The 13864-nt window shown below is 38.7% G+C and overlaps 1 protein-coding gene across 1 annotated transcript in view; it reads right to left on the reverse strand.

The window, feature by feature from the left end:
- Nucleotides 1–13864, reverse strand: part of LOC132827952 (dynein axonemal heavy chain 17-like) — a 443350-nt gene that overhangs the window by 185088 nt on the left and 244398 nt on the right. The window contains exons 39-41 of the mRNA XM_060844799.1: nucleotides 13506–13733; nucleotides 10998–11135; nucleotides 764–896 (exon numbers count right to left, since the gene is read on the reverse strand). Of these exons, the coding sequence (XP_060700782.1) occupies nucleotides 764–896; nucleotides 10998–11135; nucleotides 13506–13733 (499 nt within the window). The remainder of the gene's footprint in view (nucleotides 1–763; nucleotides 897–10997; nucleotides 11136–13505; nucleotides 13734–13864) is intronic.

Below are 13864 nucleotides of genomic sequence, written 5' to 3' on the forward strand. Positions count from 1 at the left end.
TTTTCCCCATACTTTAGCAGTATTCTCCCTATTTTAGCAGTATTTCCCCTTTTCAACCTCTGGGTTCAAGTCCTACCTGTCACAAAGGTGTGTCAATTTCCATGTTTAGATGAGATCTGTGTCTGAATATTGTTAGTCAGTGTAAAATTGATTGAGATGCATTCCCAAAATGTACTGAAACTAATATATCCCTTTCATTTGAAGTATCTTCAGAATATGGCATGAACTTCCTCACAAATTCTTGTCCCTTGCTATTCGAACTTGAGCAGAAGTTTGCCGAAATCTCTTTTATAGAGTGTCATCTGATGTGACTGAGGGTGTTGGTCTGACATTAGCAGAGAGATCAGAAGAGATTCGAGTAAAACAATCCTGAAAATAGAAATGTCTTAGACACTGCATTAGACAACTTTATTCAATAGCCTGGATGCTGGTTGGTTAGCTCAGTGCCTGGATAGCTGGCTTGTAACACAGAACCACACCTCCAAGAAGGAGTGCGTGTGGAGATATCCTCAGTCCTCAGAAATATCTAACTACACGACTAGTGAGAGTAGCTTTAAGTATATAATTAAGGCCCTAACAAATAGGGTGAGCTCAAAATTTAAGTAGCAGACTGGTAGAAACCCAAAATGAATTCACCCTCAGCATAATTCTATAGATTTGCTTTAGCATAGCAATTGACAATGTTTGGAAGTCATCCACTGTAAGGATATCATTTTCCCTTTTTATTCTTAATCCTATAGGTACATGGTAAGAAACTGATTACCATCCTTCCATTCCCTCGTGGCTGGGTTAATGACTCCAAACAGTTCATCGCAAGTCACAGCCTTAGGATCAAGATCTATAGTAATGGCTTTTCGCTTCATCTTCAAATAGGTAGTTTTCAAAGATAGCATCACCTACAAAAAGTGAAACAAAAAACAGTCTGACTCAAAATTTATTCTAATGCTACAGAATTAACATTAATTCAGAAGCTGATTTTATAATTGCCAAACTAAAATTTATAAGTTTATAATTGTTAATACTAAGAAGACTTTTTTAATAGATTGTTAAAACAGCAATAATGGTCTGGAGCAATAACTCCACATTTAGACATAGAAACAAATTAACAAATTACAGCATTGTTGCATTTTTTTAAAAGAACCTTCACAGGGAGAAGTTCTCTCTTTTTCTAAGATTTCCCTTCAGATTGTATTATCCAACTGAACATTGCTGCTGAGCAATAAAACATGAAACAAAAATAGAAATTGCTGGGGAAACTCAATAGGTCTGGCAGAACATTTGGAATAAAAGCAGAGTTAATGTTTGAGTTTGGTGTTTCTTCATTAGAACAGACTCATAGCATTAACTCTGATTTCTTCCCACAGACACTGCCGGGCTTGCTCAGTTTCTCCAGCAATTTCTATTTTTGTTTCAGATCTCAAGCATCCACGGTTCTTTGTTTTATTTTAAATATGAAAACTGCTTGCCACTTTGATTTCTCTCTAGAATTACATTCATGTGTTATACTTTTATGATACTTTGATAAAATTATGAATGTTTAAGTGTCCTCTGTATGCACAAAGCAGCACTGCATGAAACTTTGCTGAAAAAGAATACATAATCTGATTAGGTTAAACCTTCAAGCCTCCTGGGAGCAATGAAGTTAGGATTAACAGACACCTGTATGTTACTATCACCAAGTCATTTACAATTATCTTCCTTTCCACATGGAGGAAGACAACATTAGTTCTCACCCAGAGTACTGAAGAACAATTTTGCAAGAACTCCATATCCTGACCAGAGTTGGCAAGGTAGTATAATGCACCACTCACAGTTTACTTGCTTGGCCAGCATGGGCTTCAATATCTAACTATATTGCCGCCGGGTCCTCACAGAATCAGTTACTCACAAAAGATAAAAGGGAAGTTAATTGGTATCGTTTAATGTCTGGGAGGTCCACTATCCCCAATCTATGGGCCAGTTGCAATTTGACTAGCTTGATAAGGGGCAGCCTGTGATGCCAGAATTAAGTCTCTAGAATATTTGTATAGGAAAGATCAAAGGAAGCATTTGCATAGGATATAACAAACAAGGAAGGATATTCATTTTAATAAGGGCCTAACCAAGATATTGGAACTGCCTCCCCTCTTTAAAGTTCTTGCTTAATTCTGTCAAACAAATGGGCTGATCAAAGTCTGCACTATCAGAAATACCCAAAGAAAAAAAACACTGTGACCATTTAAAGGGAAATGGTGATTCACCCTCAGTGTTGGGTATCCTTCTAAAATCCCCATAGGCATTACCTTCAATTCAGAAAAATTAATCACATAGTACGAAAAGGCGCTAAATGAATTAATGCATTCTATCAGATGGAGTACCGAAATTATAGGGTTAGACAAAAAGATAAGAACATCATCTGCATATAATGTCATCTTAAGTGATTTGATCCCATTTCTGGGCCAAACTATGTTGGGATTCCTACGGATAGCCTCTGCCAGTGGCTCAATCACCAAGGTCAAGAGCGATGGTGAGAGGGGACAGCCTTGCCAACTGCCAATACAAATATTAAAATTACTGGATCTCACACCATTGGTGAGAATTGCAGTAAATGACCTTTACCCACTTAATAAAGGCTTCACCAAGGCCAAACCATTCCAAAGTATAAAAAAGATAAGGCCACTCAACCCAATCAAATGCCTTCTTGCATCTAGGGAGATCACTAATCATGGCACAGATTGTTGTTGATACGTTTGCATCATATTAAGTAAACTCCTGACATTGTTAGATGATCTGCAACCCTTTACACCTCTGACTGGTAAATAGGGAATAATTAACCCCTTAGCGTAAGCCTTAGCAATTTCCCAGAGAATAGACGGGTTGCTGGCCTTTTCTGAATTAATAGCTAAGAAAGCTTTAAATTCTTCAGAGAAATACTCAATGAACTTACTGTCCTTAAGAATAAAGGGGTCCATTCACCAGTGCTGCAAACCTGTTGTATGCCCTTTATCTTAACCACTAAGTGTACTGCTGCATGGTCAGAAACAGTAAGATTCCCAATTTACTACTGAATCCAAGTATGCCGCAGGGGTAAGGAAGAAATCAATCCTAGTGCATTTGTGCAGATTAGAGAAGAATGTGAAGTCCCTACCCATAGGGTGGAGCCATCTCTAGACATCACCCAAACTCAATTCCACATGTAAGTCCACTAGTTGCTTGGATTGCAAAGAGAGTGTTGGGGGACTTTTTGGCATTCTGTCCACCATGAGAACCATAAAATCTCACCCATAACAATATGCAACAATACAAGGGTACTCAGTTTAGAAAATGCATCTACCAGGAATTTAAGAGGATGAGCCAGGGACAATGAATATTCAAAATACCATAGTCCTCCGCATGTACTAAGGCTTTAAGGATTACGAACCACCTTTGCTCATCTTTAATATGATCTAATAATTTAAATAGGAGATTCTTTCTAACAAGTATGGCCAATCCCCTACTCCTAGTATTAAAAGATGTAAAGTATACCCAATCCAACCCACCCTGCTGCAATTTCAAATGTTCCTTATCATCAAGCTGTGTCTCCTGCAATAGGGCAATTGAGGTAAGAAAGTATCCTTTTCCTCTTAACTGGTGAATAGCTCACCTTAATGCTCCAGATACTTAAATTTAAGCATGCCATTAGCCGTAATATTTGCAACGACATTTGAACTCCTGAGAGGAATAATTCAACTTACAAATTGCTGAGCATCAACAAAAAAAGACTCATAGAGCCTAAAAACTACACAAACTAAAATTACTATTACTACTAACAAATTTACAAAATTTTCAAGAACTATATGCACAAAAAAACCAAAAAGCAAAACAAAATACAAATTACCAAAGGCACTCAATAAGGGAATTTACCTCCTGTCTACCAGAGGCACTTACTCATCCCACAACCGCCTTTGTCATCCCTTCCAACTTGAGCCACACCCCAGATCCAAGCAAAAGAAAGAAAATAGCAATATTAACAAAGAAGTTAAAAGTAAGTATTTCACCCATCCCCAACTATACATTAATCCTGATTAATATCAGAAAACATCCATCAAAACTTACTTTAAGAGAAGGAAACAAAAAACATTATTGTTCGTGTACATTAAACCATCCAGCCTACTTTGAAGTGTCCAGAAAGATTTTTGGTTTCTCTGAGAAATCAAATGAGTATGTAAGACTATTGTAAATAAAACAAAGCACCACTGGTCCCTCAGTCTTCTCTTAATATCATTAAAGGACTTCCTTTTCCAAATCACCACTGCAGAAAAATCCTGAATAAACATAATCCTAGAGCCCTCATGAATTAGGGCCTGTGGGGATCCCTCCTCTCTGTTCTGGATGCTTCCAGAACTCTTTGTTTGTCTCAGTAACTATGAAATCGCACTAGGACTGAACGAGGACACTGGTCTGAACCTGACCTGTGTGCACATCCTGGTGAGTTCTCCTTTGTGCACAATCTGGTAAGTTCTCTCGGTCTTCACCCGACCAGCTTCAGCCTCTAAGCAAAGGAATCGTGGAAGCCATCTCTCAAAAAAACCTCACTGGCTGACCACCTCCCACTCCTTCCGGCAGTCCCAATGATGTGGACATTCTTCCTCCTCCCTCTAATTTCGAAATCGCGATTTGCTCAGTTAAGACCCAGATCAGCTTCTCAAGGGCCTGCATCCATTCCTTTGAGGAATTGGTTATGGTCTCCGATGCTGCAGTCCATTGTTCAACCTCCTCCGTTCTCTTTCCAAGGGCCTCAAGCTGCTGCTCGTGTATCTGAAGCATGGCTGAAATCGGGTCCAGCCTATTGCAGAGGTTCACTTCAATCAAAGCCTTGATAATTTGCCGTAGCTTCACAAACTCTACGACCAAGGCCTGGTAAGCAATGGGTCTGACAAATTAGCAGAGGGAGTCGCAGTCATGGCCGCAGGCGTGTTCGGTGTCTCTGGAAGATATCCTACTTGTTGGGACTTACTCGAACCTGTTCCATGTTTTGTCATCTCTGCTAAAAAAAACAGGATTAGTAAAGGTTCTAAAATTGTTTTAATGTCAAATTTTATCAGAATAGCATAAGTAGAGATGGCTATCATACTACTTTGCTTGAGTTGTGATGCAGAGCTCAGTAAAGCAGATCTTTCAGATTGTTGCCATTTTGGATCCCTTCCTGGGCCAACTTTAAAGTAAAAACTTAAGCTGTGTCAGTCATCAGACACCTCCAATAGGAACTAATTATGATTCAGAGTTCCTTAGATTTTTGGGATGGAAGAGTAAATGAAAAGACAACAGTCCAAGTGAAAGGAATGGCACACTGGGGAGTGAACATATCAAGGGAAGACAGGGACTACCTACTATGCAGGCAATGAACTTCCATTTTCTAGGTCATCTCAGATCACCCCCTCCCTGATCAAAACTTTAGGGCATATTTTATTATCAATGGCACCAAGTTCAAAACTGGCTCAGGCTCAGGCCCAAGCAGTTGTTAAAGAGAAGGATGGTGTTATTGATTAGGGAATAGTGTGTGTGGAATGGACTGTAAAAAATGAATTTTCTCTATGTTTATTTGGAAGAAATTTCTTCTCATCCAGCACTGGACTTGAGAAAAGCAGATGAAGTTTTTCAAGCTTGTGGAGACTTTGGAATGTGTGGATATGAAATTGAACTCAGGGTGATCAGTGACGATGTATTAAGAAGTCTGGTTGCGTGTTGAATGTTTTGCTGTAACTGGACTTTGGATTTGCAAGCTGTTTTGTGATGCAGAGTTTCCACTTCATGGATAAAGCATTTTCCTTTGCTTGGGAGAAATTAGATGTGCGGACAAACCAGGTTAGGTCAGATGGAGCTGATGTCAATGGCCTGCTTTCCACTCTTTCCCTTTAATGCTAATGCCCAGTAAAACTAGTTTGTAGCATATGCTACAAGATGTAGTGCAGCAACTCACCAATGCTCCTTCAACAACACATTCTAAATGCATAAACACTACCTATCTTCAAGGCCAAAGTTAGCAGATTCACAGGAACAATATCACCTGACTAGCACTTTCCCTTTCTGGAGAACATGCAAGAATGGATCTTTGTTTGAACCTGATGATTGGAGTCCTGCATGGATCTGTGACGGCCACTCCTTTCACCAGTATTTAAAACAGTCTTTCTTTTTGTCAGGGAATAGCCACAGGAGAGTCCTGCTATATCTGTTTGGTCCTCTTACTCAGCTTGCTGGCCACCCTTTCTCCTCCTGCCTGTGGAGTCTTAACCTGCGGTATGACCACTTCTCTGTATGTGGTATCCATGACACTCTCTGTGAATGTTCTTGACTGTCTCCAGCTGCCACTGAGGCTCCAATCCCCAGGCTCCCAAGAGTTGCAGCTGGAGACATTTCCTGCAGACATGCTGGCCTAGCTACTGGAAAGTTTACTGACTTCCCACATAGAGCATGACTTACACCTTTCAAATTAAACTTTTTTAGAGGATAATTAATTAATTAATATAATATAATATAATTAATACAATGCAATATCAATGACAAACTATAACACACAATACACAAAAGCAAAAAAAACAAAAAATACCACTTCCCCGCTGCACCAAAATTCCAGTGAGCTCAAATTCATAGAGGTACAGACATACTTTGTTTTTGTCTCACTTGTGATGTGCTCTCTCCCAACTGCTCATGTAAAACTTACTAATGAATTACTAAGATTTATTCTTCATGTGCTCATGAACACTGTAGACTTAAGAGTCTGAATTTTAAATAAACTGACTTTGAGAAAGTATAGATGACGAGATGGGAGACAGGAACATTTAGACGACTGGTGAGGGTCAGGCTTCTCAAATAATGTCATATATAGAGTTTGGGATTGTATGCACCACCACTGTGGAATTTTAACTTCTCACTGAGCATGTGTTATCTCTGACTATTCATTATCAGGAAGCCAGGTTAACTGACAAAACTGATTTCCAATCTGATCTAAAACCAGTCAATTCAGTTAAAAGACAAAGTGCACCTCTGGTAGAGAGGGATAGCAGTGATGTTGGCAGAGGAATGGAAGTAAGAATGATAATCTAGATAGGGAAGTTTGCTAGTTTGGAGGAGCTGGAATAAGGAATCAGAGGCAGGGAAAAGGAGTGATCAGGTACCTTGTAAGGCAAGGTTAGAGAACTCATTTGGGGGAAATCAGACATCCAGAGACAAAGCAATCAGAAACAGGAACAGTGCTCACAGTTCACAATTCACCCACAAGAGGAAGCGTCCTTTCCATGTCCACCTTGCTAAGACTGTACACATCTTACAAACTTCAGTCAACTCACCCCTCACTGTTCTATATCCATCTGGGAGCTCCTCATGAACTTTTTGCAACATTCTTTCTGACTATCTTTTTACATCATTTGTAAATTTAGCTAGCATGCCTGCACTACCCTCACTTATATCATCATAGCATTGGAGTAAAACTTGGAAATGCAATAATTATAGGAGATTCAATTGTAAGGGGAAATAGGCATTTCTGTGGCTGCAAACAAGACTTCAAGATAATATGTTGCCTCCCTGGTGCTGGGTCAAGAATGTCTCAGAGTGGCTACAGGACATTCTGGAGGTGGAGGACGAAGTGGTGGTGGTACATGTACAGACATAGGTTAAAAAAAAAACAAGGTCCTAAAAGCAGAATATATGGAGTTAGGAAGTAAGTTGAAAGTAGGACTCATGATCTTACGATTAATACCAGTACCATATGCTAGTCAATAGAGAAATAGCAGGGTATATCAGATGAATACATGGCTGGAGAGATGGTGCAAGAGGGAGGGGGTTTCAAATTTCTGGGTCATTGGGACCAATTCAGAGAAGGTGGGACCAGTTACAGCCAGGCAGGACCAAAACTAATATCTTTAGGAAGTATTTGCTACAGTGGTTGAGGAGGCTTTAAGCTAAAGTAGCCTGGGGATGGGAGTCAGAAAAAGGGACTCTGGATAAGAAAAAAAGACAGAAAGAGGAATAGGAAAATTGATGAACAGAGAAATCAAGAGCCAGGAACAAACAGGGACTCAATGAAAACTGATAGGAATGAGACAAGCAATGTTGAAAGGAGAAATTTTAAGACTTTGTGCCTTAATGTGTTGAAAATTTGCAATAAACTAAATAAATTAATCACACAACTGGAAGAAAATAGTTATGATAGAATCAGGATTGTGGAGACATGACCACAGTGGGACTAGGGATTGGACAGAATATCCAGGGGCATTCAATATTTAGGAAGAACTGAAAAAAAAACAGTGAGATAAGAAGGAAAAGGCGGTGGAGTTACTTTGCTGGTTGAGGAGGAAATTAGCATAATAGTGAGGAAGGATATGAACAACAGCCCTGGTGATATGAAATCTGTATGTGTAGAGCTGAGAAACACCCAAGGAACAAAAAACATTAGTGGGGATTATAAATGGATCCACAAACTGTATATGTGATATTGGGAATGGCATTAAACAGGAAATTAGAAACAAGAAACATGTAACAAAGGAACGCCAGCAGTAATGGGTGACTTTAATCTACATACAGATTGAGCAAATCAAATTAGTAACAATAATATAGAGGAAGTATTTGTGTAGCTTGCAGATGGTTTCCGGATCAATACATTGAGGGACCATCTAGAGAACAGATTATTGTAGACAGGGTAATGTGTAATGAGAAAGAAATAATTGGCAATCTAGTTGCGCAAGACCTCTTCAGAATGGGAAATCACAACATGATAGAATTCATTATCACAAAGAAATATGACATAGTTGACTCTACAGCTGGAATCCTGAAACTAAATAGAGGAAACTATGATGATACAAGGTGCAAGACAATGGAAAACATGCAAAGAGTGCATGGGTGAACTGCTGCTAAAGTAAAATGGGAATGGTAGCCAAAAATGGCTTCCAAGGATAATTAAAGTTGGTATTAGATCCAAGGAAGAGGCATTTAAATTACCCAGATAAACCAACAGATCTGAGTAATGAGAGCAGTTTAAAATTCAACAAAGGCAGACAAAGAGTTTGATTAAGAAAGGGAAAATAGAGCAGAAAGATAAGCTTACAGAAAACATTAAAAATTGCCTGTAAATGCTTCCATAGGAATGTGAAGAGAAAAAGATTTACAAAGTTAAATGTAGTTCCCTTACAATCAGAAATAGGCGAATTTATATCAGGGAAATGACTGACCAATGAAATACATACACAAATGTTTGGGAACATAAGGTTTAGTGAGAGTAAGGAACTGAAGGAATTCATATTATTAGGGAAATGATGTTGGGGAAATGGATGGGTTTGAAGGCCAATAAATCTCTAGGTCCTGACAGGTGAATATATAAATTGTCTAATTAATTATCCCTACAAGCTCGTGGAGCATTGCAATTATGGTGACTTAAAGTCAAAATTTGTAATAGATTGGATCATTAAAGGCATTATGAGCAAGTCTTTGTCATTTGCATTAACTTTCAAAGAAAACCTAACTCCAGAGAAAGTCATTCAAATGGTGAGTGAAGCAGCAGTCCAGAAGGAAAACAGACCAATCCAAAGAGAAGAAGACAAATCTTGACACAGGATATCGACAGAATGTATTAATTTCTGAAGGTACAAAACCTCAAAAGACAGGCAAGGTAAGATAGTGCAGCAGGCAAGACAGACACCAGGCCCATGCCTGTGCTGTGGAGCAAAGAAACTTTACAGGCGTGAACAGTGCTGAGATTTCAACATTGAAAGCTTTTGTTATAAAATGTACATTGTTTTCAGAAAATGTGCTAAAGCAACTCATAACCACAGAAAAGCAGAAAATTAAAACTACCCACACAAAGAGATAAATGTGGTAGACCAGTTTCTAGTAGAAGATAAGCCCAAAGTTTATCTTGGGGAATTAATTGACCCAAACCAAATATTTTGACAGGCAGACATTTATGTTAATTGGCATTTAACGAATTTCATATCAGACACAAGAGCCAGTGTCATAGTACTGTCAGATAGGAAATTTTGGTATGTTACAACATTGGTTACATTGATGACAGAAGATCAGCTACATTTCCCAGGTGCATCCTATTTAATGTTAAAGGTATACAACAAATGACTTTCAAACAAAGGGGATGTTAAATACCAGAAAACCGATATGTACTGCACAGCAAAGAAGAGTTTATATTGATCTTAATCTCATTCAAAAATAGAAGCGGTTAAACAACGAAAGGTTCAGGAAGTCCCTGCAGAAAATCTTGCAGTGTTCTCTAAAGTCATGGTGGAACCTAAACGAAAAGCAGCATCTCCTGAAAAAAATGATTAACACCATCAAGGAGATAGAAATGGCTTGGCTGAAATGGTTTCAACTGAAGGGTTCTGATTCCCAGTTGTAACAAACTTGAAAATGAAGTGCAAGCAAAGAGACAAAAACTATACTGTCTACATCACTTGAAATGGTATACAGTGATATACAGACAATAGAAAGGTCTGCAACTAAATTAAATAGAGTAAACAAAAACTCTGACATATTCAAGACTAATCTGAGGTACTGACGTGATTAGAAAAGGACACCTTCAACCAAAATGTCCAATCTCCTCATCTACCAAAGAAAATTCCTAACTATCAAGCAATTATTTATCTCCAGGTAACACAATTGAGGTAGTGAACAAGCTGATTTCAGTAAACAATTTATTAATTGAGAAGGAAGCAGAAAGTCCAAAGAGTAAGTCTACTTACTGCAGCACAGATCTAAAGCTAGAATGAGAACCAATTCCACTGACATATAACTCACCAGAAGAAACAAACAATGTGCAATATCCAAGATAGCAGAAAGGAAAAGGTCACCTAATCCAGCAGAGATATTGACAGCTGTAAAGAATAAATGTTTGTCATGACTTGTTAGTTCTCATATGGCAACCTGATGTGTTCAGAATGATCTGATGTGCTAACACATTGTTGACCTTAGCATATGGGAAGATCTTTTTTAGATGACAAAATCACTGATTCACAGCATCAAATCACATAAATATTTACCTGTGATTTTCCAGTTCCAGCATTGCCAACAACAAAGACTGAGTGACGTACTTGAAGTATTTCCTCCAGCTGAATTACTTTCAGAACAAAGCTATCTTCAGGCTGTAGATGGAGTTCCAGTATGGACTGCCTAACAACCTATACAAACATATCAACATAAAAGAAAACAAAAATTGAAACATAGCATTAATATTTCGTGATGGAGAAGGCCACAGGCCGAATATGGCTGACAGCGATAAACTGCAAAAGTTCTGGTGATATGGAGATAAGACCATTATAACAGCATAAGAAATAGGAACAGGAGGGGGCTGTTCAGTCCCTCGAGCCTGTTCTGCCATTCAATAGTATCATAGCTGATCCAACATTTCTCGTATCTACTTTCCTGATCTTCCCCTCTAACACTTGATTCTCCCACTGATTAAGAAGCCATCTATCTCAGCCTTAAATAGCCACATGGGCAGTTCTGATTTGTTCCTTGTGGTTATGGCAGCAAAGTGGCGGCTTCAGGCAGCGACCGAAGTGGCAATGGCTTGAGTGTCAGCTTCAGCATCGGCTACTTGGTGAGTCCAATCTGTCCCTCCTGCTATGGCAGTGACGCAGTGGGTTCAGCGGTGGCAGCATTGCAGATTGGTCCAGAAATCCTTGTTTTGGCTACCTCATTGGTGGCTTTGGTAATAGCATCCTGTAGCCACTTCAGAAGTCCAGAACCCCATGGAAGGAACAAAAAATTAACTTTGTCCTTATTTTGTCTCAATTTTTTTTCACAATATCTGTATTTAAAATTGTGCCAAATTGTGGTGAATTTTAGACTTCGCACTGTATTTTTATAATTACACTGACAATAAATTGCTATTCTATTTTATTACCAGTTGAACTTATATGCTAGCATTTTGTGATTTATGCATGAGAACTCCCAAATCTCTCTGTGCTACAGCTCTCTATATTTAAATTAATCTCTTCAATTCTTCCTGCCAAAGTGCATAATTTATATTTTCCCACATTAATTTGAAGTTGCATGAACTGACAAAGTGAAAAAGAGCTGAATAAATCAGCAGAGCAGGACCTAATTGACAACTAACCTAGAAAGCAGCAATTCAAAAAATCAATCATGTAATCGGTCCAAAATTCCAGGGGTGGACTTTGAATGCTCAACTTTTTGATTAAACAAAAATTAGGCCAAGCTGATGCTCAAACAAAACACATAAGGGAGTGACACGACGTACTATGTGGTAGGTACAAGAAGAATTTATATTTTATAGATGGGGGAATGTTCCCAGTGCCCTCTATACATAGAACAACATAGACCAAAGAACAATACAGTGCAGATCAGGTCCTTCGGCCCTCGATGTTGCGCTGACCTGTGAACTATCCCCTACACTATCCCAAAATCATCCATGTGCTTTTCTAAGAATTGTTTAAATCTCTACTAATGTGGCTGAGTTGACTACATTAGCCAGTAGGGCATTCCACGTTCTAACCACTCTTTGTGTAAAGAACCTGTATCTGACATCTGTCTTAAATCTATCATCCCTCAATTTGTAGTTATACGCCCTCGTACACGCTGATGTCATCATGCTGGGAAAAAGACTTTCACTGTCTACCCTATCTAATCCTCTGATCATCTTGTGTGTCTCTGTCAAATCCCCTCTTAGCCTTCTTCTTGCCAATGAGAACAGGTTCAAGTCTCTCAGCCTTTCCTCATAAGACCTTCCCTCCAGACCAGGCAATATCCTGGTAAATCTCCTCTGCACCTTTTCCAATGCTTCCACATCATTCTCAAAATATGACAACCAGAACTGTACACAATATTCCAAGTGTGGCTGCACTAGTGTTATGTATAGTTTCAGCATGATATTGTGACTCTGGAACTCAAGCCTTCTACGAATGAAACCTAACACACCATATGCCTTCTTAACAGCGCTATCAACCTGAGTGGCAACTTTCAGGGATCTATGTACATGGACTCCAAGATCCCTCTGCACATCCACACTACCAACAATCTTTCCATTGACCCTCTGCCTTCTTGTTATTCTTCCCAAAGGCGTCACCTCACATTTAGCTGCATTGAACTCCATTTGCCACCTATCAGCCTAATTCTGAAGTTTATCCAAGTCCCCCTGCAACCTGTAACATTCTTCCAAACTGTCTACTACTCAACCAACTTTAGTCTTGTCTGCAAATTTACTAATCCATCCACCTATGCCTGCGTCTAAATCATTTATAAAACAGCAGTGGTCCCAAATAGATCCTAGTGGCACACCACTAGTAACTAGTAATATGCTTATTTACGGTGACAATGTCAAATATACTTGAAAAGTGACATAAAAAGAATGATTCTTGCATTTTATTGCTTATAATATGATATGATTTTAACAGTGTGAATTGCAATCTATTTGTAAATACAGAATACAAATCTAATTGGTGTGTTAGTGGGCTTGTTTGTTAATATTTTGCAAAACATTGAAAACTAAGCATGTAAATTATAGTTGATCTATATATTTATATTACCTGTTCAAAATCTAAATCTCTCTTTCTCGGCACATCTAATGCTGGAAATAGATCTCCAATGAGTCCCATAAAAACAGGCAAATCATCTGTAACTATCTTTGGAATATTAAAGTCTCGCAAAGCTCTCATGAGAACCTGATCTTCAGGACGAGTTGGATCTCCTCTTTTCAATGAGCCAGCCACAACCAATACAGACTTGATAGCCCGCAATCCCCAATCATAGTGATCCTGTGAGATAAATGATATGTTACATATTTGGTATCATTTTGTTGGAATCCTTTCAAATTAGGACAGCCATTGATTGAGAGAGAAAATAGAGAGATTTCTTTACAGTGATTTTAATCATTGACATTTTTATG

Source organism: Hemiscyllium ocellatum, chromosome 25, assembly GCF_020745735.1.
Source record: "Hemiscyllium ocellatum isolate sHemOce1 chromosome 25, sHemOce1.pat.X.cur, whole genome shotgun sequence".
Classification (NCBI taxonomy): domain Eukaryota; kingdom Metazoa; phylum Chordata; class Chondrichthyes; order Orectolobiformes; family Hemiscylliidae; genus Hemiscyllium; species Hemiscyllium ocellatum.